Source organism: Mirounga leonina, unplaced genomic scaffold (genome assembly GCF_011800145.1).
Source record: "Mirounga leonina isolate KUSES-001 unplaced genomic scaffold, KU_Mleo_1.0 Mir_173, whole genome shotgun sequence".
Classification (NCBI taxonomy): Eukaryota; Metazoa; Chordata; class Mammalia; order Carnivora; family Phocidae; genus Mirounga; species Mirounga leonina.
The window spans coordinates 51,972,135-51,994,934 of NW_023270447.1; the positions used below are offsets into that span (position 1 = coordinate 51,972,135).

General features: G+C 57.2%; 1 protein-coding gene across 3 annotated transcripts in view; it reads left to right on the forward strand.

Annotated features, from left to right (window-relative positions):
• Positions 1–22,800, forward strand: part of LRP8 (LDL receptor related protein 8) — a 75,930-nt gene that overhangs the window by 31,198 nt on the left and 21,932 nt on the right. For 2 of the 3 annotated variants that reach the window (XM_035018518.1, XM_035018516.1), the window contains exons 3-8: positions 4,291–4,413; positions 11,986–12,114; positions 15,128–15,511; positions 16,369–16,491; positions 20,591–20,710; positions 20,798–20,923. In XM_035018518.1, coding sequence (XP_034874409.1) covers positions 4,291–4,413; positions 11,986–12,114; positions 15,128–15,511; positions 16,369–16,491; positions 20,591–20,710; positions 20,798–20,923 — 1,005 coding nt within the window. Of the gene's footprint in view, positions 1–4,290; positions 4,414–11,985; positions 12,115–15,127; positions 15,512–16,368; positions 16,492–17,296; positions 17,420–20,590; positions 20,711–20,797; positions 20,924–22,800 lie in introns of all 3 variants that reach the window. The other variant, XM_035018517.1, reaches the window with a different exon arrangement.

Below are 22,800 nucleotides of genomic sequence, written 5' to 3' on the forward strand. Positions count from 1 at the left end.
CCACGGTTTGGCTGACTCCTCTTCCTTGAATATGGTCCCCTCCTTCAGGAAGCCTTCCTTGATTCCTGGGCTGGGTCAGGTGACCCTCCCCTGGCTTCATGGCCATGCAGTGGGACTGAGTCAGAATATCAGGGCACAAGGGGTAGCCCTCCCACAGATATGTGCTGGGACTGAATAGCCGTTCTCTCTGGCTGGCAGAGTGGGAGAGCTGCCTAGGGACCGTCAAGCCCCTGGGCTCTGACATGAGAGAGCTCTGATTGCCAAGAGGAATCCGCACCAGGCAGCTCCACCTGGCAGACCTGACTGATGTTTGTTTTGAAGCCCCTGTCTGCACTGGGGCTGCTGGATGAGCGTGGGTGGGGAAAGAGCAGCACGAAGGATACGTGTTGTCTCAGGGAAGGAGGCCTCTGGGGGTGGAGAAGCGGGGAGGTGCTGAGTGATCATAATAATTTCACGAGATCATAGACTCTGGGTGTTGAGCGGGACTTAAGATTCAGTCGGCACCACACCTCCATCTCCAAATGAGGAGGGAGGCCCTATGTGACGGGTGGGCCCAAGGTCACACGCACAGCAGCTGGGGCTGCTGACTTCACACGCCTCAAACTTGCACTTTTATGCTTTTCAGTTTATAAAGCCCCGACACAATCCTTAGCCCATTCGCTTCCCACAGCCTTGTGTGTTTGGCAAAGCAGCGATATGATCTCTGAATGTAGGTGAAGAAAGTGAGGCTCAGAGAAGTTGTGTAACTTGCAAAAGGTCACACAGCCCATATGTGGCAGAGCAGAGTTTGACTGACCGCGGAGTATCTGATGCTTTCCTCTGCCGGTGTTCTTAAGTGGCAACGCCTACCTCCTTTGTCCGGGATTTCCCATTCTCCCCAACTCTGCCCAGGGGTAGGCTCCTCCCCACCGCCCTCTGGAATCCCAAATCCTTCGTGGCAGCCCATCTGTTGCCATGGTACCAGATTATGATGTCGCAGACCCTGGATGACTATGCACAGCTCCTGGGCTGTGGAGTACAAGGGCTCACAGAGGTGGGCATTGTCCAAGGGGCAGACTGGCATGGAAGGAAATAAATCCCTGGAAACGGGGCCACGGCCTCGAGCCCAGCTAGGGAATCACCCTGGGAGTTGGAGCCAAGGCCAGGAATGGGGTCTGGCATGGCTGGCTCTGATGGGCTTGAAAGACTGCTCAGCCCTCATGCCTTGGCGGGGCTGATGTAGCCTCATGCCTCTGTCAGGCTCATTACACTGACCGACTCAACACGGGGATGCTCACTGGGATCCCTTGCGAGAGCCCTTTTGCCTTTTGTCCTTGCACTGGCACTGAAAGCCACCATCCCCACTTGCCCAGAGAGGGAAGGAACTTGCCCAAGGTCACCCAGAGAGGAGGTGGCTGTGCCAGCATTCAGTCTCACCTCTTGCTCCAGATCTTTCCATGGGGTTACATTCTCAGACATGGCCCACTAAGGTTATTGAGTCATGGTCCCCAACCTGAAAATGAGCATGCTGCCTCAGTTTCCCCAGAGTGGTCCATTAGCAGAGACAGGTTGTCACAGGCCCATGTTTATTCTGGCGCACACTTCCAGGCACATTCCAGGGGAATACTTTATGTGGTACTTCTGAGCGATATGGCTGATCTGCCCCATTGCCTTGTCCTGTGGCCGCGGGGACCTGAGAGCTATTTCACTGGTCACACTGCATTTGCTTTTCTGGGGTCATCTTAGCCTGATAATACGGAAGTGGCTGAGGGCCTTAGTGGGAAGAGCCCCAGCTTTGGCAGCTGCCACATGGAATTAAAATCCCACTTCTGCCACCTACCCCCCTCAGTTTCCTCTTCTGTAAGATTGCTGATGTGAGGAGTCCCTGGGATACTGGGTGAAAGGTGCCAGGCCAGAGCCAGGGTGGAAAATGTCCAAACCAGTCACGACAGGAAGCAAATCTCTTCTCCAGAACACTGCGTGGGACATCCATCGCTGAGGCTGCCCTTCAGGACTGCGATGGTGCTTTTGGCTGCCCTGGGCTCCTTGCCTGGTGCCTACAGGGCTTGGCCCACTGGGGGAAGCCAAGCTCACTCCCAGGTTCCCAGAATGCCAGGGAGGAAAGGGCCTTTCGATAGTGTCTGGCTGGCTGAGACCAGGGACAGAGCCCCTTCATCACCTTCTTCGTCAGGCTTACCTTGCTCTTTTGGGTTCTGCCTGTTCAGCACTCACCCTGAGTTCCTGGGGAACAGGTTGGGCTGATTTCTCTTCCATGTGTTCAGTGCAGAGCCGGGCACAGATGCAAGCTCACTGAATGCTGAAGCGAAGCTCCTGCGGGATTTTCCCACCTCATTTGAGGCTTTTCTTCCACATCTGATGCTGCTGAATGTTTTATCTGGGGAACTGTGGTGGGGGGGACAGAGGGATCTGACTGTGATGTCAAATTGTGGCCCTGCTCCCACCCACGTGACCTTGGACACGTACTTAACACTTTTTGGCCGGGATTTCCTCGTGTGTCAAGTGGGGACATACGTGGCCCTTTGTCATGGCACACAGAATGTGCTTGGAGAAAGTTAGAACAGGATAAAGAAGACATTAGGATATACATTTTCTCTTTTCTATGGACGCCGAGCTTCTTGTGGAAGGGATGCTCTGGTCCTCATGTTAGAAAATGCCCCAGGTGGTTTATAACTGTACTTACTTTCAGACGATTACAGGCGGTGACTTACCGAAAGGCGGTATTGGTATCTATTACCCACACCAGCTCCTGGGTGTGGAGCTCAGGGAGGGCTGCTTGGGGGCCTGGGCTGAGAGGCAGGAGAAGTTGTTCTGATCCCTGCCTTGCTGTGTTTCCCTGGGCCAGCCCTGTTCCCTCTCTGGGCCTCAGAGCCCCCCATCCCCCACCAAATCTATAGGTAGACGGATTCCTCTCATTTCTTCTAACCCTGCACAGACAGAGGTATTCTAAAGAAAGTGTGAAGAAAACTCATCTTAGAACACAGATGTCCTGCAAGGATTCCACTGAAAGGCAGAAATATAATGGATTCAGGAGACCCAGTGTCTGTCCTCAAATCCCGGCCAGGCTGTTCAGGCCAGGGGGAGCAGTCACATGGCCCCAGAGGCAGCCAGAAGGCCTGTGGGAGGAGTTACATAATCCAAGGCTGGCTATCGGGAAGAAGCTTCCCTGGGAGAAGGTGAGCCCCGCCCTGGAGGTGTGGTAACAGAGGCTGGGCAGCCATGCCCCCATTTGGTCCAGTGTCCCCACTGAGATCCACCCTGAGTTGGGCCCTGTGCTGAATCTGACAGAGTCCCTACCCGGAGGAGCATCAGGCCAGTGGAGGGACACAGAGAAAGGCAAGCCATGTTGGCCCCTGCCCTGTTACCCCAGTTTTGTTACCAGCTGTGAGATCTCAGTCTTCTATATATGTCCCGTGTTTCCTTTGCATCTAACTAAGGCTCAAACCATAAAAACAGCAGTAGCTCTTGCTGACTGCATCTTCGGTGCCAGGACCTCTTTCCATGTTCTTTGTACACTGTGACTTGTTATTCCTCCTCAGCACCCTCGTTTTCTTCTTCCCATTATATAGATAAGAAAACAGAGGCTCGGTGGTTAAGTAACACCCCCATGGTCACGCAGATCGAAAGAGGCAGAGCTGGGATTCAGAGCCCCCCGAGGAGCCTCCCTTCCGGGGTGTAAGTGCCTCGAGAGCACTTTCTCTCAGGAGACTGATTGGGTGTCTCACCCAGCAGATGGTCTTTTCATCACTCCAAACAGAACATACCTCATTAATCTTGTCTCAGAGTAATCATTTGCTTTTAGGATTCATTAGCAGCAGCTCCCTGGTGCTTCCAGAAGGGCCTGGTTAGGAGGAGCAGGACAGGCCAGTAAAGGGGCTGAGAACTGGCCAGGGGGGCTAAAGTAACTGCCGTAGGTGATCAGGGAAGGCTTCCTGGGGGCAGTGGCAGTGGAACTGGACTCTGGGGGAAGAGGAGTAAGACAGGAGAACAGGCAGTCCCTTGGAGCATGGATCCTGGTACCCTTGTTGGACCTGAGCTCCTGAACTTAGAGGCAGGGCCAGGTGTCACTGTCTCCAGCCGATGCTCAGCAGATGCCTGGGGAATGAATAAGGGAGTCTCTCCTGTCCTCTCTTGGTTGGCGAGGCCCTCTGTGGCCCATTGGGGTGGTGGGAGGTCATGTGGTCCTACTTTCAGACAGCGCACATCCTGGTCACCCCAGAGCCACCTGACCGTATCCCAGAAAAGCCTCCTGGGCCCACCAAGCCCCCTCACACTCTTCTCCTTGCCCCACAGCCAAGAAGACCTGTGCAGACAGCGACTTCACCTGTGGCAACGGCCACTGCATCCCAGAGCGGTGGAAGTGTGACGGCGAGGAGGAGTGTCCTGATGGCTCTGATGAGTCTGAGACTACGTGCAGTGAGTCCTGGCGCTGGGGCTGGGGGGGGAGGGCGCTCAGCTTCCTCGTCAGATCCTCCTTGTTGGGAGGATGGGAGGCTCAGTGGAGTTGATCTGTCAGACACAGCTCCAGACCTGCCTTGTGCCGCACCGTCGGGGGCTCCCAGCCAATGGCCAGGCGTATTAGCTGCTACTGGTTTCTGCTGACTCCCTCACAGGCCTCTTCAGCTCGGGCGCTGCTCCTGGGGCACCAGGAGCTAGAAACAGGCCTTCTAACCAGAAGCAGCCAGAGCATATCCTCCGGGTCTCCCCACAGCCTCCCCCACTATTTTTCTGGAGAACTCTGATCATAATTCTAGGAGTACTGCTAACAGTGAGTGCCTATTAAGTGTTTGCCATGGGCCAGACACAGTGCTAGGCTCTTTGCGTGCACTAATTCATCTTCCCAAGGCAGCCTTATGAGGGTTCACTTTCTGAATTTTGCAAAGGAGGACACTGAGGCTCAGAGAGCTTGAGTGACTTGCCCAAGACCACCCAGCCAGGACTCTGAGGCCTCTGCCCCAAGCCAGCTGAGCCCAGGAGCCCCAGCATCCACGGCAGGATGGATGGCAACAGAGGCAGCCTGGGGTGAGGCCAAGGGCCCGAGCCAGAGCCCCAGGCCCGCCTCCCACACTTGGGCTTTGTCTCTCCTTGATTTCTTTTCCAGGCCCTAATCCTCAAAGCAAACTTACACCCGGCAGGTCATTCTGTGACATTTGTTAAATTAAAAAGGAGATGAGAAGGGGGCGGGGAAGGCCCCAGCAGTCCTGAGGCAGAGCCTTAGCTGAGTGAGACTGAGACAAAAGGTTGGTGGGGAGCACGTGGAGGATGGGAGGGCTGGTGCGGACCACGAGTCACAATCCCCATCCTCGTTAGGGGTCACATTCGCCCCAGAGGCAGAGGCGGGGACAATGGAGGCCCGCAGCCCATCTAGGGCTGTGGCTGGTGATAACTGGGTTTCTTTGTCTCCTAGCAACAGAGCTACCAGTCTCCCCGCGAGAGAGAGAAAGGGGGAGAGAAAGGGAGAGCAAGAGCGACCCCGGCCCGAGACAGGAGGCCCCCTTGTCTCCTTGCACAGCTGCCTCTGCCTCTCCTGGCCAGGCCACAGGCCCTGTCCTTTTCTTACCCCCCAGGCAGCCAACCTGTCCTGGGGCTGGTCCGGAGCTTTGTCGTGAGCTGCAGAAGGCACAAAGCCCAGCCACGCCCACTGTGCTTCTCATCCTCAGGGCCAGCTTGGATCCCTGTTTAAAGAGAAGGAAACTGAGGCCAGGATGGGTTTGGCCACTTGCCCGAGGCTGCCCGGCTAAGGCGGGGCAGAGCCGTGTACGGCCAGGCGTGTGTGTTTGGGGAGGGGGCTACGGCCACCAGGGGCTGTGCTGGGGGCACTGCAGTCAGCCAGCTGGGCTATCCCAGCCCCACTCCAGCCCTGGACACTGGGGGCAACAGAGGAACGAGGGGAGCCTCAGCACAGTTATTACTGGGGTCTGTCCTGCTGCCTGAGAGCTGGACTCCCCCTTCTCCCCATGTGTCTGTCTCATTGTGTCGATGTCCCTTTTCATCTTCCCGGCCCCAGATCCAGGGCCCTGCCCACCCCGCTCTCTTGGACAGCCGCCCCCTGCCTGCCCCCCCGCCCAGCTTCCCTCTTGCCATCCCTCTCCTCCATGCCCTGCCCCATGCCCCTCTGTCTTTCTTCCTCTTGCTTGTCCTAGCAGTTGCTGCCTTCCCATCCCCTGGTGAGTGCAGGGGCCCTCCAGCCTCACCCCTCCTGCCTCCCAGGCCTGCTTTGTACCCTCTGTAAGGCACTGTTATTTGACGGTTGAATGACTGGAGAAGTTGAGGGCCTTGCTTCCAAGACACGCAGGTGGTTTGTGGCTGGTTGGCCTTCTGTGATAAAAGACGGGCTGGTCAGGCTCTCTCTGAGGCTTGATGAAGTGCCCATGGGAACAGGACCCAAGGCTGCACCCTGGGAGTCAGGAGGCCCAGCCCTCCTCTGGGCTGTCCCAGTGAATTTGCTGTGAGGTCCTGCACACTTTCCCATCCCTGTCTGGGCCCCAGTTTCTAACATCTCAGAATTCCAAAGACCATGATCTAAGATTCCTGGACTCTTAGGACCCTCTTTCTCCCAGCTGGGGCACAAGGCTCAGGATCCCACTTCCTGTGCAAAGTTATATTGGTCAGAGGTGGGCATGGCCTGTGGGTAGGCCTGGAGGAAGCGGGCCAGAGTGGGACCTCAAGGGTCAGGCAGAATTTGGGGTAGCAGGACCTGGCGGCGGGCTGGCTCACTGCTTCCCCACCAAATGGGAACCTGCTAGCCAACCCACTGCCCATTTAACTGGCGTTGCCATAGCAACCCCCACAGTCTACCAAGTTCACCTCTGTAGCCTACCAGGTTCCTAGGGACTATGCCAGCTCGAAGAAAGATTACAGGCAGTAGTAAAGTGTAGTGGATTGGGTGTGTGATATATTTGGGTCCAGGTCCTGTGAGACCTCAGGTTGGTTGTTCAGTCTCCCTGAGCCTCAGTTTGCTCATCTGTAACCTGCCCTATGGGGGTTACGACGACGAAATGGAAAAAATGTGGCAAAGTGTCGGTGCTGGAGTAAATGGCTGTGTTACTCTTATTACTGTATTTTGATTCCAGGCCCTCTCTCCCACATACAGCAATTTAACATTTTATTTTATTTATTATTATTATTCCTTTTTTTAAAGATTTTATTTATTTATTTGAGAGAGAGATAGCAAGAGCAGGAGAACAAGCAGGGGGAGTAGGAGAGGGAGAAGCAGGCTCCCCGTGGAGCAGGGAGCCCGATGCGGGGCTCGATCCCAGGACCCTGGGATCATGACCTGAGCCGAAGGCAGATGCTCAACGACTGAGCCACCCAGGCGCCCCTACAATTTAACATTTTAGAATAAGGAGGGTGCTCTGCATAGAGAGGGAAAGGGATTTGGGAGCACATCCCCATTTTTGTGCTCCCCCACTGTGTCTCTGCCCCTAGCTAGCTGCGGTTTCTCCAGGCTCTCTTTCCTTCTGGTTCTGGGATTTGTGTCTCTCAAATACGGCCAGGAGTCACAGTAGGAAAGCCTGGGACATTTGCCTATTCAAAGTGGCATTTCAGTTCTAATTATAGCTCACTTGATTGGGGACGGCTTCTGACCCACCTTCAGGCGTCCTGTGGGAGGGGTACGGCGTGGGGAAGGGGAGGTTGGTTCAAGGTGCGTGGGTGGCAACTTTAGGTACTGCTTATTGAAAATGGGAATTTATTCATCATCTTAGAACCTTTCCACTGGAAGGGGGACCTTACGGCTGAACCAAGTGAAGTGCCCCTTCCTACTGTAGATAAGGAAGTGGAGGCCCAGAGGTTTTCTGAGGCCCAGAGGCGAGCTAGAGGCTGACCAGCGAGGGGTACTTCGCCTGAGCCCATGGGGAGGAGCTGGGCGTGACTGCCCCCTGACACGATGGGGTGGCCCCATGCCATGCTTCCTGGGCAGCGGCCGGACACGAGGAGCCCCACCGCCTGAGGCTCTGGCCCTCCTGGAGCTGGCCGTCCCCAGCTGGAGGTCGTCTGCCCTTAAGCATCACATGTCCTGACACGGCAGATGTCCTCGCTCACTAAGCAGCCATCAGACACTTCCATTCTCTTACGCGACAGACATTTTTCTTTTTATTAATTTGTGAACTCATAAATCAGAGAACGCCAGTGGATGGGATTTCTGGGGCAGGATCCTCTGGGAGTTGATAATGCCTACAGCCACTCCGGCATGCCATTCCAGGCCCTTGCCGACTCTGGAGGCTTCCTGGTGTCTGAGAGACAGTAGGCTTCTTCACACCTGCCTCTCAGGACCTCGGGGACACCTGTTGGCCAGGGCATTCCTCGGGGCGTCTTTCTTGGAGAGAGGCTCCATCACGGTGGGCGCTGTGGACTGTGATCCCGTGCACTCCCGGGGGACGAAACCAAGGCCCTGCCAGCCCCTTACATTAGCATTTCGTGAGATGAAACAGCGGCAACTGGTTTCTGAGTGTGTTCCAGGCTCTGAGTGTCAAGCTTTCCATGTTTCCTCATTTAAACAAGCTACCAACTCTAGGAGATTACGTAGCCCCGTTTTCAGATGGAGCCTTGGTGCAGAGAGATTGACTGGCCGAAGGACCTGCATCTTAGTAGATGGGTTTGGACCCAGGTGTGCCCAGCTCCAAAACTCATTCATTCTCTTTCTCCTGCATCGTGCTGCCTGGGGGCCTTTGGCTTCAGTTGTCCTGAATGTGGACATCAGGCAGCCATGTGGCAGACCCTACCTGAGTAAAGGCCCAGTGAGCCTCCTTCCTCTGGCGAACCCTCTCCAGCCCGGAGGTGCCGGGGGCACCAACAGGGCCTGCTTTTCTCATGGGCAGTGGTTATGTGTGGTAAGTTAGGCCATGTGTTTGGACATAAGAGACCTGGGCTAGAAGTCCAGCTTGGCCTCTCTCCACAAGACTTTGAGCAAACACCTTACCCTCTCTGGGCTTGGCTCGCCTCATCTGTAAAATGGAGGTAGTCACAGCACTCCCCTCCCTCATGAGGAGATCCTGCATATCAGCGCTTACCCAGACCAGCTCCCCAGGACTAGGCAGTGAGGAGGCCTGACCCTGGAGCCTGCAAAGTGAGGTTCCCATTCTAGCTTTGGGGAAGAGCCGTATGACAGCAGAGATGGTCAGGTTCTAGGAGAGAGGGGTGGTTGGGACACCTGGCATCCAGTAGCCTAGGCGGTCCCTTCCCCTCTTTGGACCTCTGTCTCTTGTCACTATAGTGGGTGCTCCTTGATGTGACCTCTTGTGTCCTCACCTTCCAGGATGGTGCCTTGGCTCTTTGAGGGTAGGAAGGCTGGTGTCAGGCATTGCTGAATCCTCCAGAGCCTGTAATTAGAGCTGTCTATTTAAGGACACTGCAAATGTCTTATTAATTATAAAGAAAGGAAGCAGATGGATTGTTTAATCATTGTCCTTGCTGAAAGGTTATGCAATTAACTATATAAATATTCATTAACAGTTCAAGTGGCTGCCTGCTGTGCTGGGGTCTGCAGAACCAGGCCCCAAGAGGTGGGGAGGACGGTCAAGGGCCATTTCAGTCACCTGGGCGTTTGGGTGTAGAGTTTGGGGCTGGTTCAGGCTACTTCTCTACCCCCAGGAGCGTGCAGGGCAGGTTCAGTCAGAGGAACCTGGACTCTGCCTCTCACTTGCTGTGCATCTTTGGACCAGTTCCTTGGTTTCTCTGAGCCTGTTTCCTCCTCTGTCAAATGCAGTGCTTACCTGAAGGACTGCTGCCCTGCTCTGCTCCGGGGTACTGCTGTGATGATCTCTGGAGTTGGCACGTATAGCCTGGGAGGTTGCAGGCCGCATGGGAAATGGAGTGGCCTGACACACTGTGGGTGCTCAGTAATATGGCTTCCTCCCAACTCCCCCGTGAAGTTCCGTTTCCTGAGGCCTGGCTCAAGGATAGATGATCACCTTGTCCCTCTGTCTCATTGCTCTCAGGAGCTTGAAGGCATACAGAAGACCTCTATCACTCTTATGGGAGTGAATTTGAAAGAGATGAAATATTCTGTATCTTTTAGACTTGCAGAATGTTAACCCAGTGATTCTCAGATGGGGTGCGCGGGAATCACCCAGGGGTTGAGGGGAGTTACTGAAATGCAGGTTCCTGGGCTGTGCCCTCAAAGTCTGGATGCAGTCTACTATGAGCCGGGCCCAGGAACCTGCGTTCCAGCAGCCCCCATAGCCCACCCTGCAGTCAGGAGTCTGGGAAACACTAGTTGGCTTCAGCACCCTCATATGCTTCCGGGGGTCCTGCGGTGTGCGGGTGATAGAAGGGCTCTGGAAGGGCCCCACCTCCCAGCAGCCAGACCTCCTTCACCACCCTGCACTATGGCCCCAAGGCTGCCTGATGTCCACATTCAGGACAACTAAAGCCTCAAAAGATCTTGGAGAGTCCGCACTCTCTAGGGCTCTATGCAACAGTTATTTGTGAAGGGGAATGTTCTAAAAAATGAATCCCATGAATCCTGTATTCCCAGTGGGTTGCCTCCTGTTTCACGAAATGTATTCCTAGGGAGAACTCTGGGGTCCCAGGTACTTCTCTCCCTTGGCATAGTAGTGTCTTGGGGGCCCTGCCTCCAACACCTGCCCCCTGCCCCATCTTACCCCTTTTCTCCATCTCTTGTGCCCTGCCATCCCATCTATGAAAGTCAGAGAAGGGGAAACTGGTCTGAGATGACGGGGCAAAATTGAGGGGGAGGCATGAGTGACCCCCCCCCCCGCTGGCAGGTGCAACAGACTGTGCCAAGTGTGTGGCGTCAGACACAGCTGACTTTGAGTCCTCACTTGGTTCTTAGCAGCTGTGTGACTAGTGCCCAGTGCTTACCGCCAGGTCTCGTACCCGGCAGCACTCAGTAGATACTCACTGAGTGAATAAACAAATCCTCATCTGTTCATTTGGAGAATTACAGTGGATAGTGAGCACTGGGCTGGGCGTTCTTCTAAAGGCCTTACAGACATTAACTTAGGGAATAGTATCATTCCCACTCTGTTGGCACCAAGATGAGGACTGTTGACTAAGGTCACATAGCCAGTGAGTGACCAAATCCATGCCCAGGAAGCCAGGTTCTAGAGCCCCTGCCCTCGACCTCCACGCTGGAGGCCTCGACATAATCCTCATCCTGCTGGGCAATTGTGCGGATTAAGTATCTAGCTCTGTGCCTGGCACATCTGAGCGACGACTGAGTTTACGCCCTGGAAGGTAGCAGGGAGCCAGCCGCAGAGGTCTGAAATGTGTCTGTCACGGCTGGGTCTGTCACGTGGGTCATCCTGGGCCGCTCAGGATGAGAGCTGTCCCCAGCCCTGATCAGGGATCTCATTCTTTCTTCCAAATTGAGAATCAGCCCTGGGGCTCCAGGCCCCTGATTGAGTCAGCCTCTGATTGCCGCTGCAGTAATTATAGCTGTGTGGTCCCGCTGGGCCCTGCTGCACGCACAGCACCGCTTTCTACAGCAGACTCGGCACCATCGCTGGGGGCGGGGACAGCAGGGGGCGGGGCTTACCTGGGCAGCTGCTGCGGCCTTGGTGAGCCCTCCACATCCACACGTTCAGATCATGGAGTCACTGATGTGCCAAACTGAGGCCCGACTGGGGCATATTTCACCCCAGGGCACACGGCGGGGAAATGGCAGAGAAGCATGCAGGGCATGGCAATGTTGTGTTGCTGGAGCTCAAAGGGGATGTTTGGAGGGCGGGAGGTGGGGCTGGTGAGGCAGACAGGGCGGGCTGGATCGAGGAGGGGCTTGAGGGCCAGGGACCAAGGGCCCATGAAAGGGCGTTAGGCAGGGAGTGGTGAGAATGTAGGATTCCGAGGGTCTTAGGGGCAGACAGAGGCTGCTTCTCAGATGAAGAAACTGGGACCCGGGGCAGGGAGGCCCTGACGGATTCCCAGGGCCTCGGGCCGGGTGGCTGGAGTCCAGCCGGAGGACTGGTTGGCGCCATGCCCCGTGTCCTCCTTGGCTAAGCCATGCGCGTGTGTCTGTCTCCTCAGCCAAGCAGGTGTGTCCTGCAGAGAAGCTGAGCTGTGGACCCGCCAGCCACAAGTGTGTGCCCGCCTCGTGGCGCTGCGACGGGGAGAAGGACTGCGAAAGTGGAGCGGACGAGGCCGGCTGTGCCACCTGTGAGTCGGGTTAGGTCCCAGGTCTGCAGGGTGGTCAGGCAGCCTCGGGGAGCAGTAGTCCCTTCCGGGAGGGGCCTTCTCTCGGGGCTCGGGGGGTGGAGAGGAAAGGGTAATGATCCGGACACTAGTAATGGCCAGGCGCTCTGGAGAGACGTTTCCTGCTTTCATCCTTACAACCACTGCACGAGCAGCCATTCTCATCCCCATTTTATGGGTGAGGGAACTGAGGCTCAGACAAGCGAGGAAAAGCGCCCAAGGCTGAGTGGTGGAACTGAGATTCAAACCCGGCTCTGGACAGCCAAGCCCAGGAGTATTTTTATCATATCTGACATCTGCTCATCCATCCCATCCGTCTCCACCGACCCCCGAGCAAGGGCTGGGGGCCAGGGCTGGGCCTTGGGGAGTAATGGTGGCCTCCCCAGCCAGGGCGCTGGAGGTGCTGGGGGGGGAGGGGCAGACTCCTGAAGTGTGAAGGACGTCTGATGCTGAAATCTCAGACTCGAGCACGAAAGTCATAGGGCGGGAAGACCCCCAGCAGCCTCAGCAGGAACAGATGGAACTGGTCACTGGGGCAGTTCCACATCACTGAGCTTCAAACACAGGATTATCTCCTTCCCCGGGAGCAGGCCAGCAGGTCCGGGGCCAGTGGGGCTATGCAATTGGATGGACACCTACTGTGTGCCAGGCCTGGAGCCAGGCTCTGGAAGGGATGATGAGGTGAATCCTACACACTCCTTCCTCCGGGAGCTCATGATTAATAGGAGAGACAGACTGGCTGTCAATAACTAGGCTGCAAGGCTGGGCTGAGATATGGGTGGTTTGGGGTATTATGGGGTATTGTGTGGGCTTTTGCCAGGCACTCACCCACCACTGCCTCCCACCGCACTCCCTCCTCCAGCCTCTATATTTACATCCTATCCATCCTCCCTGGCCCGGGGGAAATGCCATCTCTCCGGAGGCTTCTGAGTCACACAGCACTCTAGATTCCAAGTCTGGAGTTCTGATGTGTCTGAAGCAGGAAGCATCTGGGTATGAGGGGAGATCCTGGCAGGCAGTTTCAAAGCCCTAGTGATGGCACTGGCTTGTTTCCTCAGCTGTGATAATTTTGCGGGGCTTCGATGGCCAATGAGAATCCTCTTCCCTCCTTACTCCCCCCCACCACCCCATAATCAGATGCTTCCTCAGCTCTAAGGGCCATCAGCCGCTATTGCATGGGGTGGGAGTATCTCTAACTAGGCCATGTGGTGGCAGGCATGTTCCTCATTAATTATGCGAGACAGGGGAGGGTGGTTCGAAGGTCTTACTGGACGTCTCTGCTACAGCTCCCAACCACCTGGGCAGAGGAGAAAGAATTCTTCCTTCTCTCCCTCCCCAGAGCTGCTTCCAGTTGGGAGTGCTGGGAGTGGGGTCTCTGGATGCAGGTCTGAGAATATGGCTCTTGAAGCTATTGTCAACTTTAAAGCCTCAGGGAGAGCTCAGTGTAAGGAAGTGACTTAGTGAGTCCTCCCCCCCAGACACATGCAAGCTGAGTCTGGCAGGAAAGTGAGGAGCTAATCTAGGCATCTGCGTAATCTTGAGGGGCAGACATCACAAGGTAGTGTGTGCTTTCCCCACCAGTGCCCCAACATCCCAAAAGCCCAGAAGGGGGGAAAATGCAGCTGTCAGAAACTTGATAGAGCTGTCAGCAACACATGATGAGCTGCCTACATTGTGAAACTGAAGACATCATTCTATTTTATGTTCAATAACAATGAAAAATGACATTTTTCTATCAGAAAATAAAAAACAGACTCTTGGCGCCCCCACATGGAAAGATCGGGTGCTGCCACCACCATGTTAACCCAAGGCTGCAGCCCCCAGGCGTATCCATGGCCTCTGTGTAAGGAATGAAGAAGGGAGGAGATGAGGAGGTCGCTGCTCTGCTCTGATAACTGCCTACACTCCAGGAAAGGAGGAGCAAACCAGAAAGCTGAGAGGGGTCAGAGTAGGAGGGAAGAGCCCCAAACCTGGGTTCTGGTTCTGTGTGACTCTGGGCAAGTTGCTCCTCTCTGGGCCTCAGTTTCCCCATCTATAAACTAGCAGTTGGGCTGGTGGTCTCCAAAGCCCTCCCAGCCTCTGAGCTGAGTTGCTCACTAGAGAGAGGAAACCCAGGGCCCCAGGAAGGGCCACTGACCTGTGCCCTTAACTACTGCACATGCACACCCTCGCTGGCCCTGCACCCGTTCACTCCACACCCGCCCCCTGCAGGGACCTCTGTGCCAGGCCCTCCGGTCGAAGCTGGGTCTCAGAGCCGGTCCCCATGCAGTAGTCGTGAAGGAGACAGGACATGAGACCCAGACACTTGAGCATGCTGTGAAGGGCACGCAGAAGGAGAACAGAGGGAGAGGGAGGCTTCCCAAGTAGGAGTGCGTACAGTGTTTTATAAAAGAGGTGGACTTCGGGCCCCTGAAGGATGAGAACTCATCACTGCGAAATGCAGAGACAGTGGTGGGCAGGAAGAGACAGGAAGTGGGCAGAGGGGAAGAGCTTGGGTGAAGGCCTGGAGGTGAGCAGGTGGGCGAATGGTCTAGTATGGGTGAAGCCAGGGTGTGTGCGGCTGAGGTGTTCGGGTAGGGCAGTGGCTCCCGGCCAGTGGCCTTGGACGCCAGACCAGGGGACTGAGCCGGGATGTGTGGGCACATGGGGGTGGGGCAGGGCCAGAGCCTTGCCCTCAGGAAACAGCCCCAGACCTCGTGCCTGGGGGAAGGGTCGGTGTCCCGTCCGGTATCATTTCCTGGGACCATCACAAGGCCCTTGGAGACGGGCAGCGTCCCGCCGCAATGCTGGCCGCCGCGGGACGGGAATGCTCGCTCCCAGTGAGGCTGCGAGGCTCAGGGAGGGGCAGGCGCGTCGCCCCAGGTCCCCGTGCATGGCCCCGGATCGGAAGTCCCCCGCCCCCCGCAGGGCGCCTGCGGCCTGAGGGCGAGCCTCAGGGCCCCCGCAGCAGGGCCGACCGGCTCTCTGTCCCGCGCAGTGTGCGCCCCGCACGAGTTCCAGTGCAGCAACCGCTCCTGCCTGGCCGCCGTGTTCGTGTGCGACGGCGACGACGACTGCGGCGACGGCAGCGACGAGCGCGGCTGCGCCGACCCGGCCTGCGGGCCCCGCGAGTTCCGCTGCGGCGGCGGCGGCGGCGCCTGCATCCCCGAGCGCTGGGTCTGCGACCGCCAGTTCGACTGCGAGGACCGCTCGGACGAGGCGGCCGAGCTGTGCGGCCGCGCGGGCCCCGGGGCCACCGCCGCGCCCGCCGCCTGCGCCGCCGCCGCCCAGTTCGCCTGCCGCAGCGGCGAGTGCGTGCACCTGGGCTGGCGCTGCGACGGCGACCGCGACTGCAAGGACAAGTCGGACGAGGCCGACTGCCGTAAGCCCCCGCCGCCCTGGTTACCTGGGTTACGGTGGGACGCGGGCTTGGGGAAGGTGGAGCCCTCAGTTGGAGGTCCCCAGGCTCCTAAGTTCCGCAGCTCAGGTCCGAACCCAGAGGCCCAGGGTCTTCTCCGGTCCCGCCCTCCCTGTCCTGCCTCCCACCCCCTGCCCTTGCCCATTTCAGGCATTCACCTGCTAGCGCCAGTGCCAGAGACCCAGGTAGGCTCAGGAGTTGCCCCTGCCCTTCCTACCTGCTGGGCCTGCTTGTCCTTCATGGCCTCAATCCTCCCAGCTGGGCTGGGTCTCTCCCCCTGGGCTACCCTGAGCCACCCTCTCCTGCAGCACAGCCTATGCTGTGATGTCATCTGTTCATTCCTCAACCTCCCTCGGGCCCCTTGAGCTCCTAGGGGATGGGGAGCCTCCCAGTAGTCTCTGGGTTCTCCACGTCCCACATAGTGCCCGGCATGCAGACGGCGCTCAGGAAGGGTTTGCTGAAGGGATGAAGTCGTTAAGTAATGAGCACCAACACTCAAAAGAAGGCCATGGGTCTGTTGTGGGCAGGTGGCCCTGGGGAGAGGCGGTGGGTGAGAAGACAGGAGACCTGAGTTTCAGCCCTGGCTCTGCCAGCCAGAGTGCTGTGTAATCCTGGGTGAGGCCTTCCCCCTCTCTGAGCTTCAGTCTCCCTATCTGTATGCTGCAAGTGCCCTGGCCAGGTGTCCTCTGAGGACTCCCAAGCTCAGCCACTGGTTCTGTTCTTGCTGAGGGTGGATATGGACTGGGGCTGGGGACTGCGCGAGGAGAGCTGTCCCAACACCACATTGGCCCTGACCCTCCCTCTTTGCCCTCTCCTGGCAGCTCTGGGGACCTGCCGTGGGGACGAGTTCCAGTGTGGGGATGGGACTTGTGTCCCTACGATCAAGCGCTGCAACCAGGAACAGGACTGTCCGGATGGGAGTGATGAAGCTGGCTGCCTGCAGGGTGCGTGGGGTTGGAGGCAGAGGGGCGACACCCTCCCTGAGAGAGCCCTGAGCTCTCCCGGCTCCAGGGAGAGCAGAGTTCGGAGAGGTCTCCCCTTGGTCCCTAGGATGTGTCTTCCCCCAGAGCATCACTTGCCCCTAAATTACCCAGATTTACTCCCTGCGGTCCTACTGGCCCCAGAACAGGATTTTAAAGGACTTTGCAAAAGCTAAAAGAGGCCTAGGGGGACATGAAAAGGCACTGCAGGAAGTCCATCCCCACCATTTGTCCACGCCCAAGCCTCCGAGTGGCTTCTTTCCCAGCGTAAGCTGAGCCTCTGTCCCCAGGGAACGCCCTTCATTCTCAGATGACTCTCTGGTCATCACTCCCCACTTGCAGGAGCCAGGACCCTGACCATAGGTCATCTGGGGAAATGGATAAAAGGTTGGGCAGTGAGGTGGCCTCCCCTATGCAGGGCCTCTAGGGCACAGGTGGCCCTCAGATGGTCAGTCCAGTCCCCGGGGTCTCTGTAGGGCTCCTGCTTTTCTCTCTCAGGGCCCAGTACTGCCAGATCAGGCACAGACCACCCCCGCCCCCCGCCTCACCCAGCTAGATGATGCTTGGGTGTCCTGATTATCCCTGGGGTCCCGCCCTTCTGAGAGCAGAGCTCCCACCAGCCCTGTATTCACCTGTCTGTCCTGGGTCCTCTAGAGACTAGTGGGGACTGGGGCTGGAGCTCGGCTCGCCTCCCATGGACCTAGACCAGCCTAGCCCTCCCTGCCCAAGGTCTCACAGGTCCTGTCCACTCTCTTGTCCGGCCCGACAGAGTCAACATGTGAGGGTCCCCGCAGATTTCAGTGTAAGAGTGGCGAGTGCGTGGACGGCGGGAAAGTGTGTGACGCTCAGAGAGACTGCCGGGACTGGTCGGATGAGCCTCTGAAAGAGTGTGGTACAGTACCTGTCTCCTTCTGGCTGCTGGACTGACCCCCCCGCCCAGCCCCCTCCTGGCATCTGGGCCGAGGCCTATGCCTGCCCCTCTGCACACATTCTGCTCTGACCCTCTCTCTGGACTCGTGCGCTGTCCTGTGGCCTCAGGCGGGACTCTGCCTCTGGGGCCTCATTCTGCATCTCTGCAAATCGAGCTGCCTTTCCTTTCCAACCCAGACGCTCAGTTATGCTTCCTCTCACAAACTCGGCCTCTCCTCCTCACTCCTTCCACATTCAGACCTCTGAGTGTGTGCTCCCTCTGAAACTTTCCTCCTCAGTGATTTCTGTCTTGCTGACCTAGCCAGGGCCCTGGCCTCTGAGGCCTTCCAGCCCCCTGCAGAAATCCCTGCAGAGGGAGAGGTAGGGGACAGCAGGCAGGTAGCCAAGTGAGGTGCATCCCAAGGTCTGCCTTATCCTCACTCAGGCCTGGCCTGAGCCAGGTGGCCTTGGGATGCACCTCACTTGGCTACCTGCCTGCTACCCTCTATTCCCAAGGAGCTTGGACTTTCTGGGAGGCAAGACTTATAGGCTGGGCACGAGTAAGGGGCTAGAGCTGTCAGGGTGGGTTCCAGGCTAAAAAGAACGGGAGAGTCTGGGCTGTAGGTGAGGTGGGCATCCCACAGAACATGCTGGAAACCCAGTGTGGGCTCCACGAAGGTTCATTTCTGAGCTCAGGGGTTTGGACAGAGAATTCCTGGGAGGACAGAGCCTAGATCAAACCCTACCTTCCTGACAGACCCGTTTTCACTCAGCACCTCCCCTCCTAGGCACTCCAGGGAGTTTCATTCTCTAGAACTCCCCAGAAGCAGCATGTCTCCACCCCTGCTGGAGATTTTAAAATTGATTTTGAAAGGAAGAGTGGTTGGGTGAAGGTCACTCAGGCTGCACCTGAGCTGGCAGGACAGACACTCCTCTTGGGCCCTCCTGCTCTCTCAGAGGCCCTGCCGGGAAAAGTCCCAGAGGAAGGAACCCGGGCAAAAGAGGATAGGGAAGTGGAAGCAACTGAGCCTAGTCCCCCACCCCACCCAGATTTGGAGTTAGCCAGGGACTGCTAACCTACTGAATCTCTTCTTTTTGGTCTTTTGCATGACACACCTAAGAGCAGTATGTATGCATGTATTTGTGTCTCTGTGTGGGGGAGAGGCCAAAGTCTGCGTCCATGGCTCCTCCTCTGAGTAAGGCAAGGGAACCGCTAGTCGTGTCTCTGTGGGTCCCTGCATCCGTGTGAACGTGTCTGTGGAGTCCACGGACCTGCCGCTGCCTCCGCACATCTGCTGGTGTGTGTGAGCATGCATGCAGGGACGCGCATGTGCTGGGGAGAGTGACTCTGCCCTTCCTTCCATGGCGGCCTCTGGACCACCAGCCCCCTCCTCCCCTGCAAGCACCCAGCAGAATCACCTCCAGGCTAGATGAATTGGGGAGGCCCAGGGGATCCCCTCCGGCCTCTGCCTTGGTGCTGGCCTTCCAGAGCAGGGTCAACAAGGTCCGGACCCACTCTCATTCTCTCGCCCGGATGCACCTCCGCGCTAGAGGACTCTGTGCTTTTCTCTTTCAGAGAAACCTGAGCCACTTCGAGCTCTCCCTTTTCCCTTTTCAGAGCCATCCTACATATGCTAGTCTGTCAAGTGCTCAGTAAATACAGCTGTTGAGTTGCTGCTACCTACGGGGGGTGGGGGGTGGCAGTGAGTGGTGCATGAATGAGGCGGTGAGTGAGCGGTGAGCAGGTGGATGGATGGCACTGAGGGAATAATACAGTAAGGAGAGGTCAGGGAAGGCGTGGAGTGACGGAAGATTTCTGGAGGTGGTGCCCCACAGAGAGCCCTTCAAAGCTGCTGTGGCTCAGCCCATCCCAGGGGACTCTGGGCTGAGTCCCCCCCGCCAGACCCTCCAGTCATGGGGTTGCTGTGATCTTGTTCTTTCAGTTCCACCAGCATCCCGGGGAAACAGGAGGAGGCCCAGGGGTAAAGGGGAATCATCCCTCTGCATGGCTCAGGCTGCAGGTGGGGCACCCACAGCTGTGCATGGCCTGGGGTGGGCCGCTCAGACCAGCTGTGTGCATGGCCACAGCTCGCTTAGCTCAGCTCTGCTTGGCTTGTCTGGAGTGGCGGTGCATGAGCCCGGTGGGTAGAAGGGTGGCAGGGCACCTTCTCTTGGCTTGCAGAATTAACCTGTGATTCCAAAGCCCAGAAGATGCTGTGAGAACATGGTGAGCCTTGGTGCTGGCCTCCCTAACCTCCCCTAGGACTCTGCCAGAGGGGGCGAGGGAACGGAGGATGGGGAGACCAGATGAGCTCCTGGCATCCCTTCAGCCCCTGCAGCAGTTGGTACTCCCAGGACCAGGCCTGTGACTGAGTGTAGGAAGAGGGACAGGTGCTGAGAGGGGAGAAGGTGGAAATAATCCATCATATTCCGTGGTAGGAGAGAACTGACCGAGCAGCAGCTCTGTGTAGAAAAGGCTGGGGTCTTAGATAACCACAAGCTCAGTGGGGACAGCCTTTGTTGTTCAGACTCCCTCTGGGCAACAGCAGACTAGCCCTGGGCCCTGTCCAGGGAGGGACATGTGTCCAGAGGAAGGCACTTGAATGGCAGGGCACCAGAAATCAGTGCTTTAAGGAGATTCTGAGGGAGCCATCAGACTCTGGCCAACCCCACGCAGCAGAGGGGAGGGAGCAGAAGCTTTAGGAAGGCCAGTCTAGTGAGGAAGGCTCTCCTAAGAAGGAAGGGGGCTCCTAGAGGCTGTAGATGTTTAAGCAAGGGCATTTCAGAAGGGTTTCTTAATGTATCCTGAGGGTTGGGGGTGATCCCCGCATGATGAGGTCACGAGGAAGGAGGAGGTGAGACCCGTGTTTGTGAAAGGAGAGACCTTAGGCGGCCTAACTGCCTCCAGCCTCCAGGTAGACAGAGCCCTGACCTGGGAGACAAAGGACCTGAGTTCCACTCTGTCCCTGTCTTTGTGTCCGGCCCGGAGCCTCCTCTTGCCCAGTCACCTGGTTACTGACGCCGCGGCTCAGCATCCTGGCTCTGTGAGGGTCCTGCTGCCCTGAGTCTCTGCCTCAGCTCTAGGCCCAACCCCTGTCCTGCCCCTACCCTAGCCCGGGCTCCTGGACCCTCAGGAGCCTGTGTCCCTCCCCAGGGCTGAACGAGTGTCTGTACAACAATGGCGGCTGCTCCCACATCTGCACAGACCTCAAGATCGGCTTTGAGTGCACATGCCCAGCAGGCTACCAGCTCCTAGACCAGAAGACCTGCGGCGGTGAGACCCTCCCCTCACCGCCCCCCGCCCCCCCCCAGGCAGAGGCGGAGCACCCTGCCGGTTCTGACCTGCGTTCCGCCCCCCCAGACATTGACGAGTGTGAGGACCCCGATGCCTGCAGCCAGATCTGTGTCAACTACAAGGGCTACTTCAAGTGCGAGTGCCACCCTGGCTACGAGATGGACACGCTGACCAAGAACTGCAAGGCTGTTGGTATGGGCACCCCAAGGTGGGGGGCACGGGGGCAGCCCCGAGGGGACACAGGAAGCAGCCTGCTGCCACCTATGTGTGGAGCAGATGGGTATACGGGTGCGCGCGCGCACACACACACGAAGCACTCGGACGCTAAGTATACCTCATACACACAGCACATTGCACACGAACGCCCACACAGACCCTGCCCAGAGCCACCCGGGATTGCAGAGATGGCACATGCAGCACGCGCAGCGTATAGACGCACACTGGCCCGTGCAGACGACGCACACAGCACAGATAGTCCCCGTGGAGCGTGTGACGTGCGCAGGCCGACACGTTGTCGTAGGCACGGGGCATTCGGCAGTAAGCAAAGCAGACACGGATCCCTGTGTGCCCTCCCGGGACTTACATCCTGGTGGATGGGACAGACAAGAAATCTGATCAATAAGTAAAATAGAGAGCATGGCAGACGGTGGTCATGGTTAAGGAGGAACACATTGTGGAGAAGGGGAGAGGGAAGTCTGGGGCGCGGGGTGGCAGGCAGGGCCACGGTTTTAGATGGAGCGGTCAAGGAATGACCTGCATGAGAGGAGGTGAAGGAAGGAGCTGTGCAGTTACCTGCAAGAGCCACACTTCAGGCCAAAGGGACAGCAAGTGCAAAGGCCCTACGGCCAGAGCGTGTGTGGTGTGTTCGGATGACAGCGTGGAAGCCGGCGTCGCTGGGGCAAGGAGCATAGGAGATGAAGTCAGCGAGGTGACTCCGGGCCGATCACAGGGCCTTCTAGGCCATTGTCAGGGCTGACTCTCGATTTCACCCCAAGCCAAGGGGAAGCCTTGGAGGGTTTTGAGTAGAGGAGGGGTGTGCTGTGCCTTCCATTTCCACAGGCTTCCTGTGGCTGCTGTGCTGGGAGGAGGCCGTAGGGGGCACAGGAGGGAGCAGGGAAACCATTGAAGAGGTTTTGGGCCATAACCCAGAAGAGATGGTGGCTTGGACCAGGGTGTTGCAGTGCGAACAGTGCGAAGCAGACAGACTGGACATACTCTGAAGCAACGGGATTCACATACCAATTGAAAGTGGGATGTGAGAGTTAAAAAAAAAAAAATCAAAGATGACTGCAAGGTTTTTGGCCAAACAACTGGGGAAACAGGATTGCTATTTATGGAGCTGGGAAAGATGGTGCGAGAAGCAGGGTTGGGAGAACAGTACATTGATTTGGGCATGCTGAGTTTCCAAGAAAGCCGTTCTGACATCCAAGCGGAGGTAGTGAGGAGGCAGCTGGACGTACGAGTCTGGAGCTCAGATGCGCACATACGATGCGCAGTGTGCGGATTGTAACAGGACAGCGGCCGCAGTAAGGGACACGAAGCCTGCAAACCCCAAAACGTACCCCAACAGCGCCAGACGCAACACGTTAGCACCTCATGCGCCACGTGCAGCCTGTTCTCGCCGCCCCCCAGTCCCCCACGTGGGGCGCGTGTCATCCACACGCGGATTATGTACGTGCAGTGGAAACAACCCACAACTGCCCTGAAATCACGAGGCCCGCAGAGGAACATCTAAAATGCAGTCACACAAAAATCCCAACCATCCGCACACTGGGTTCCAATCACAGACCTCTCTCCGTAGAAACGGCCTCAAGATACCCTGTAACCCAGCTCCTGGCTTCCAGAGGATAGTGTCGCTGCTCTCGTTTTGGGATGAGGAAAATGGCACAGTCAGGGGCAGGGCTTTGAAGTCGGCTCTCCTTTCTCCTTCCTGCACCCGGAGTTCTGGTTCTCTGGACTCTCTGAGGGTATCACGTCCTCCCCTCCCCCCTCCCCTGGCCCATCACCACACACAGGGCACAGGCCATCACCTACCCGGCCCCCAGGGAACTCATTAGCCTGGCATAGAT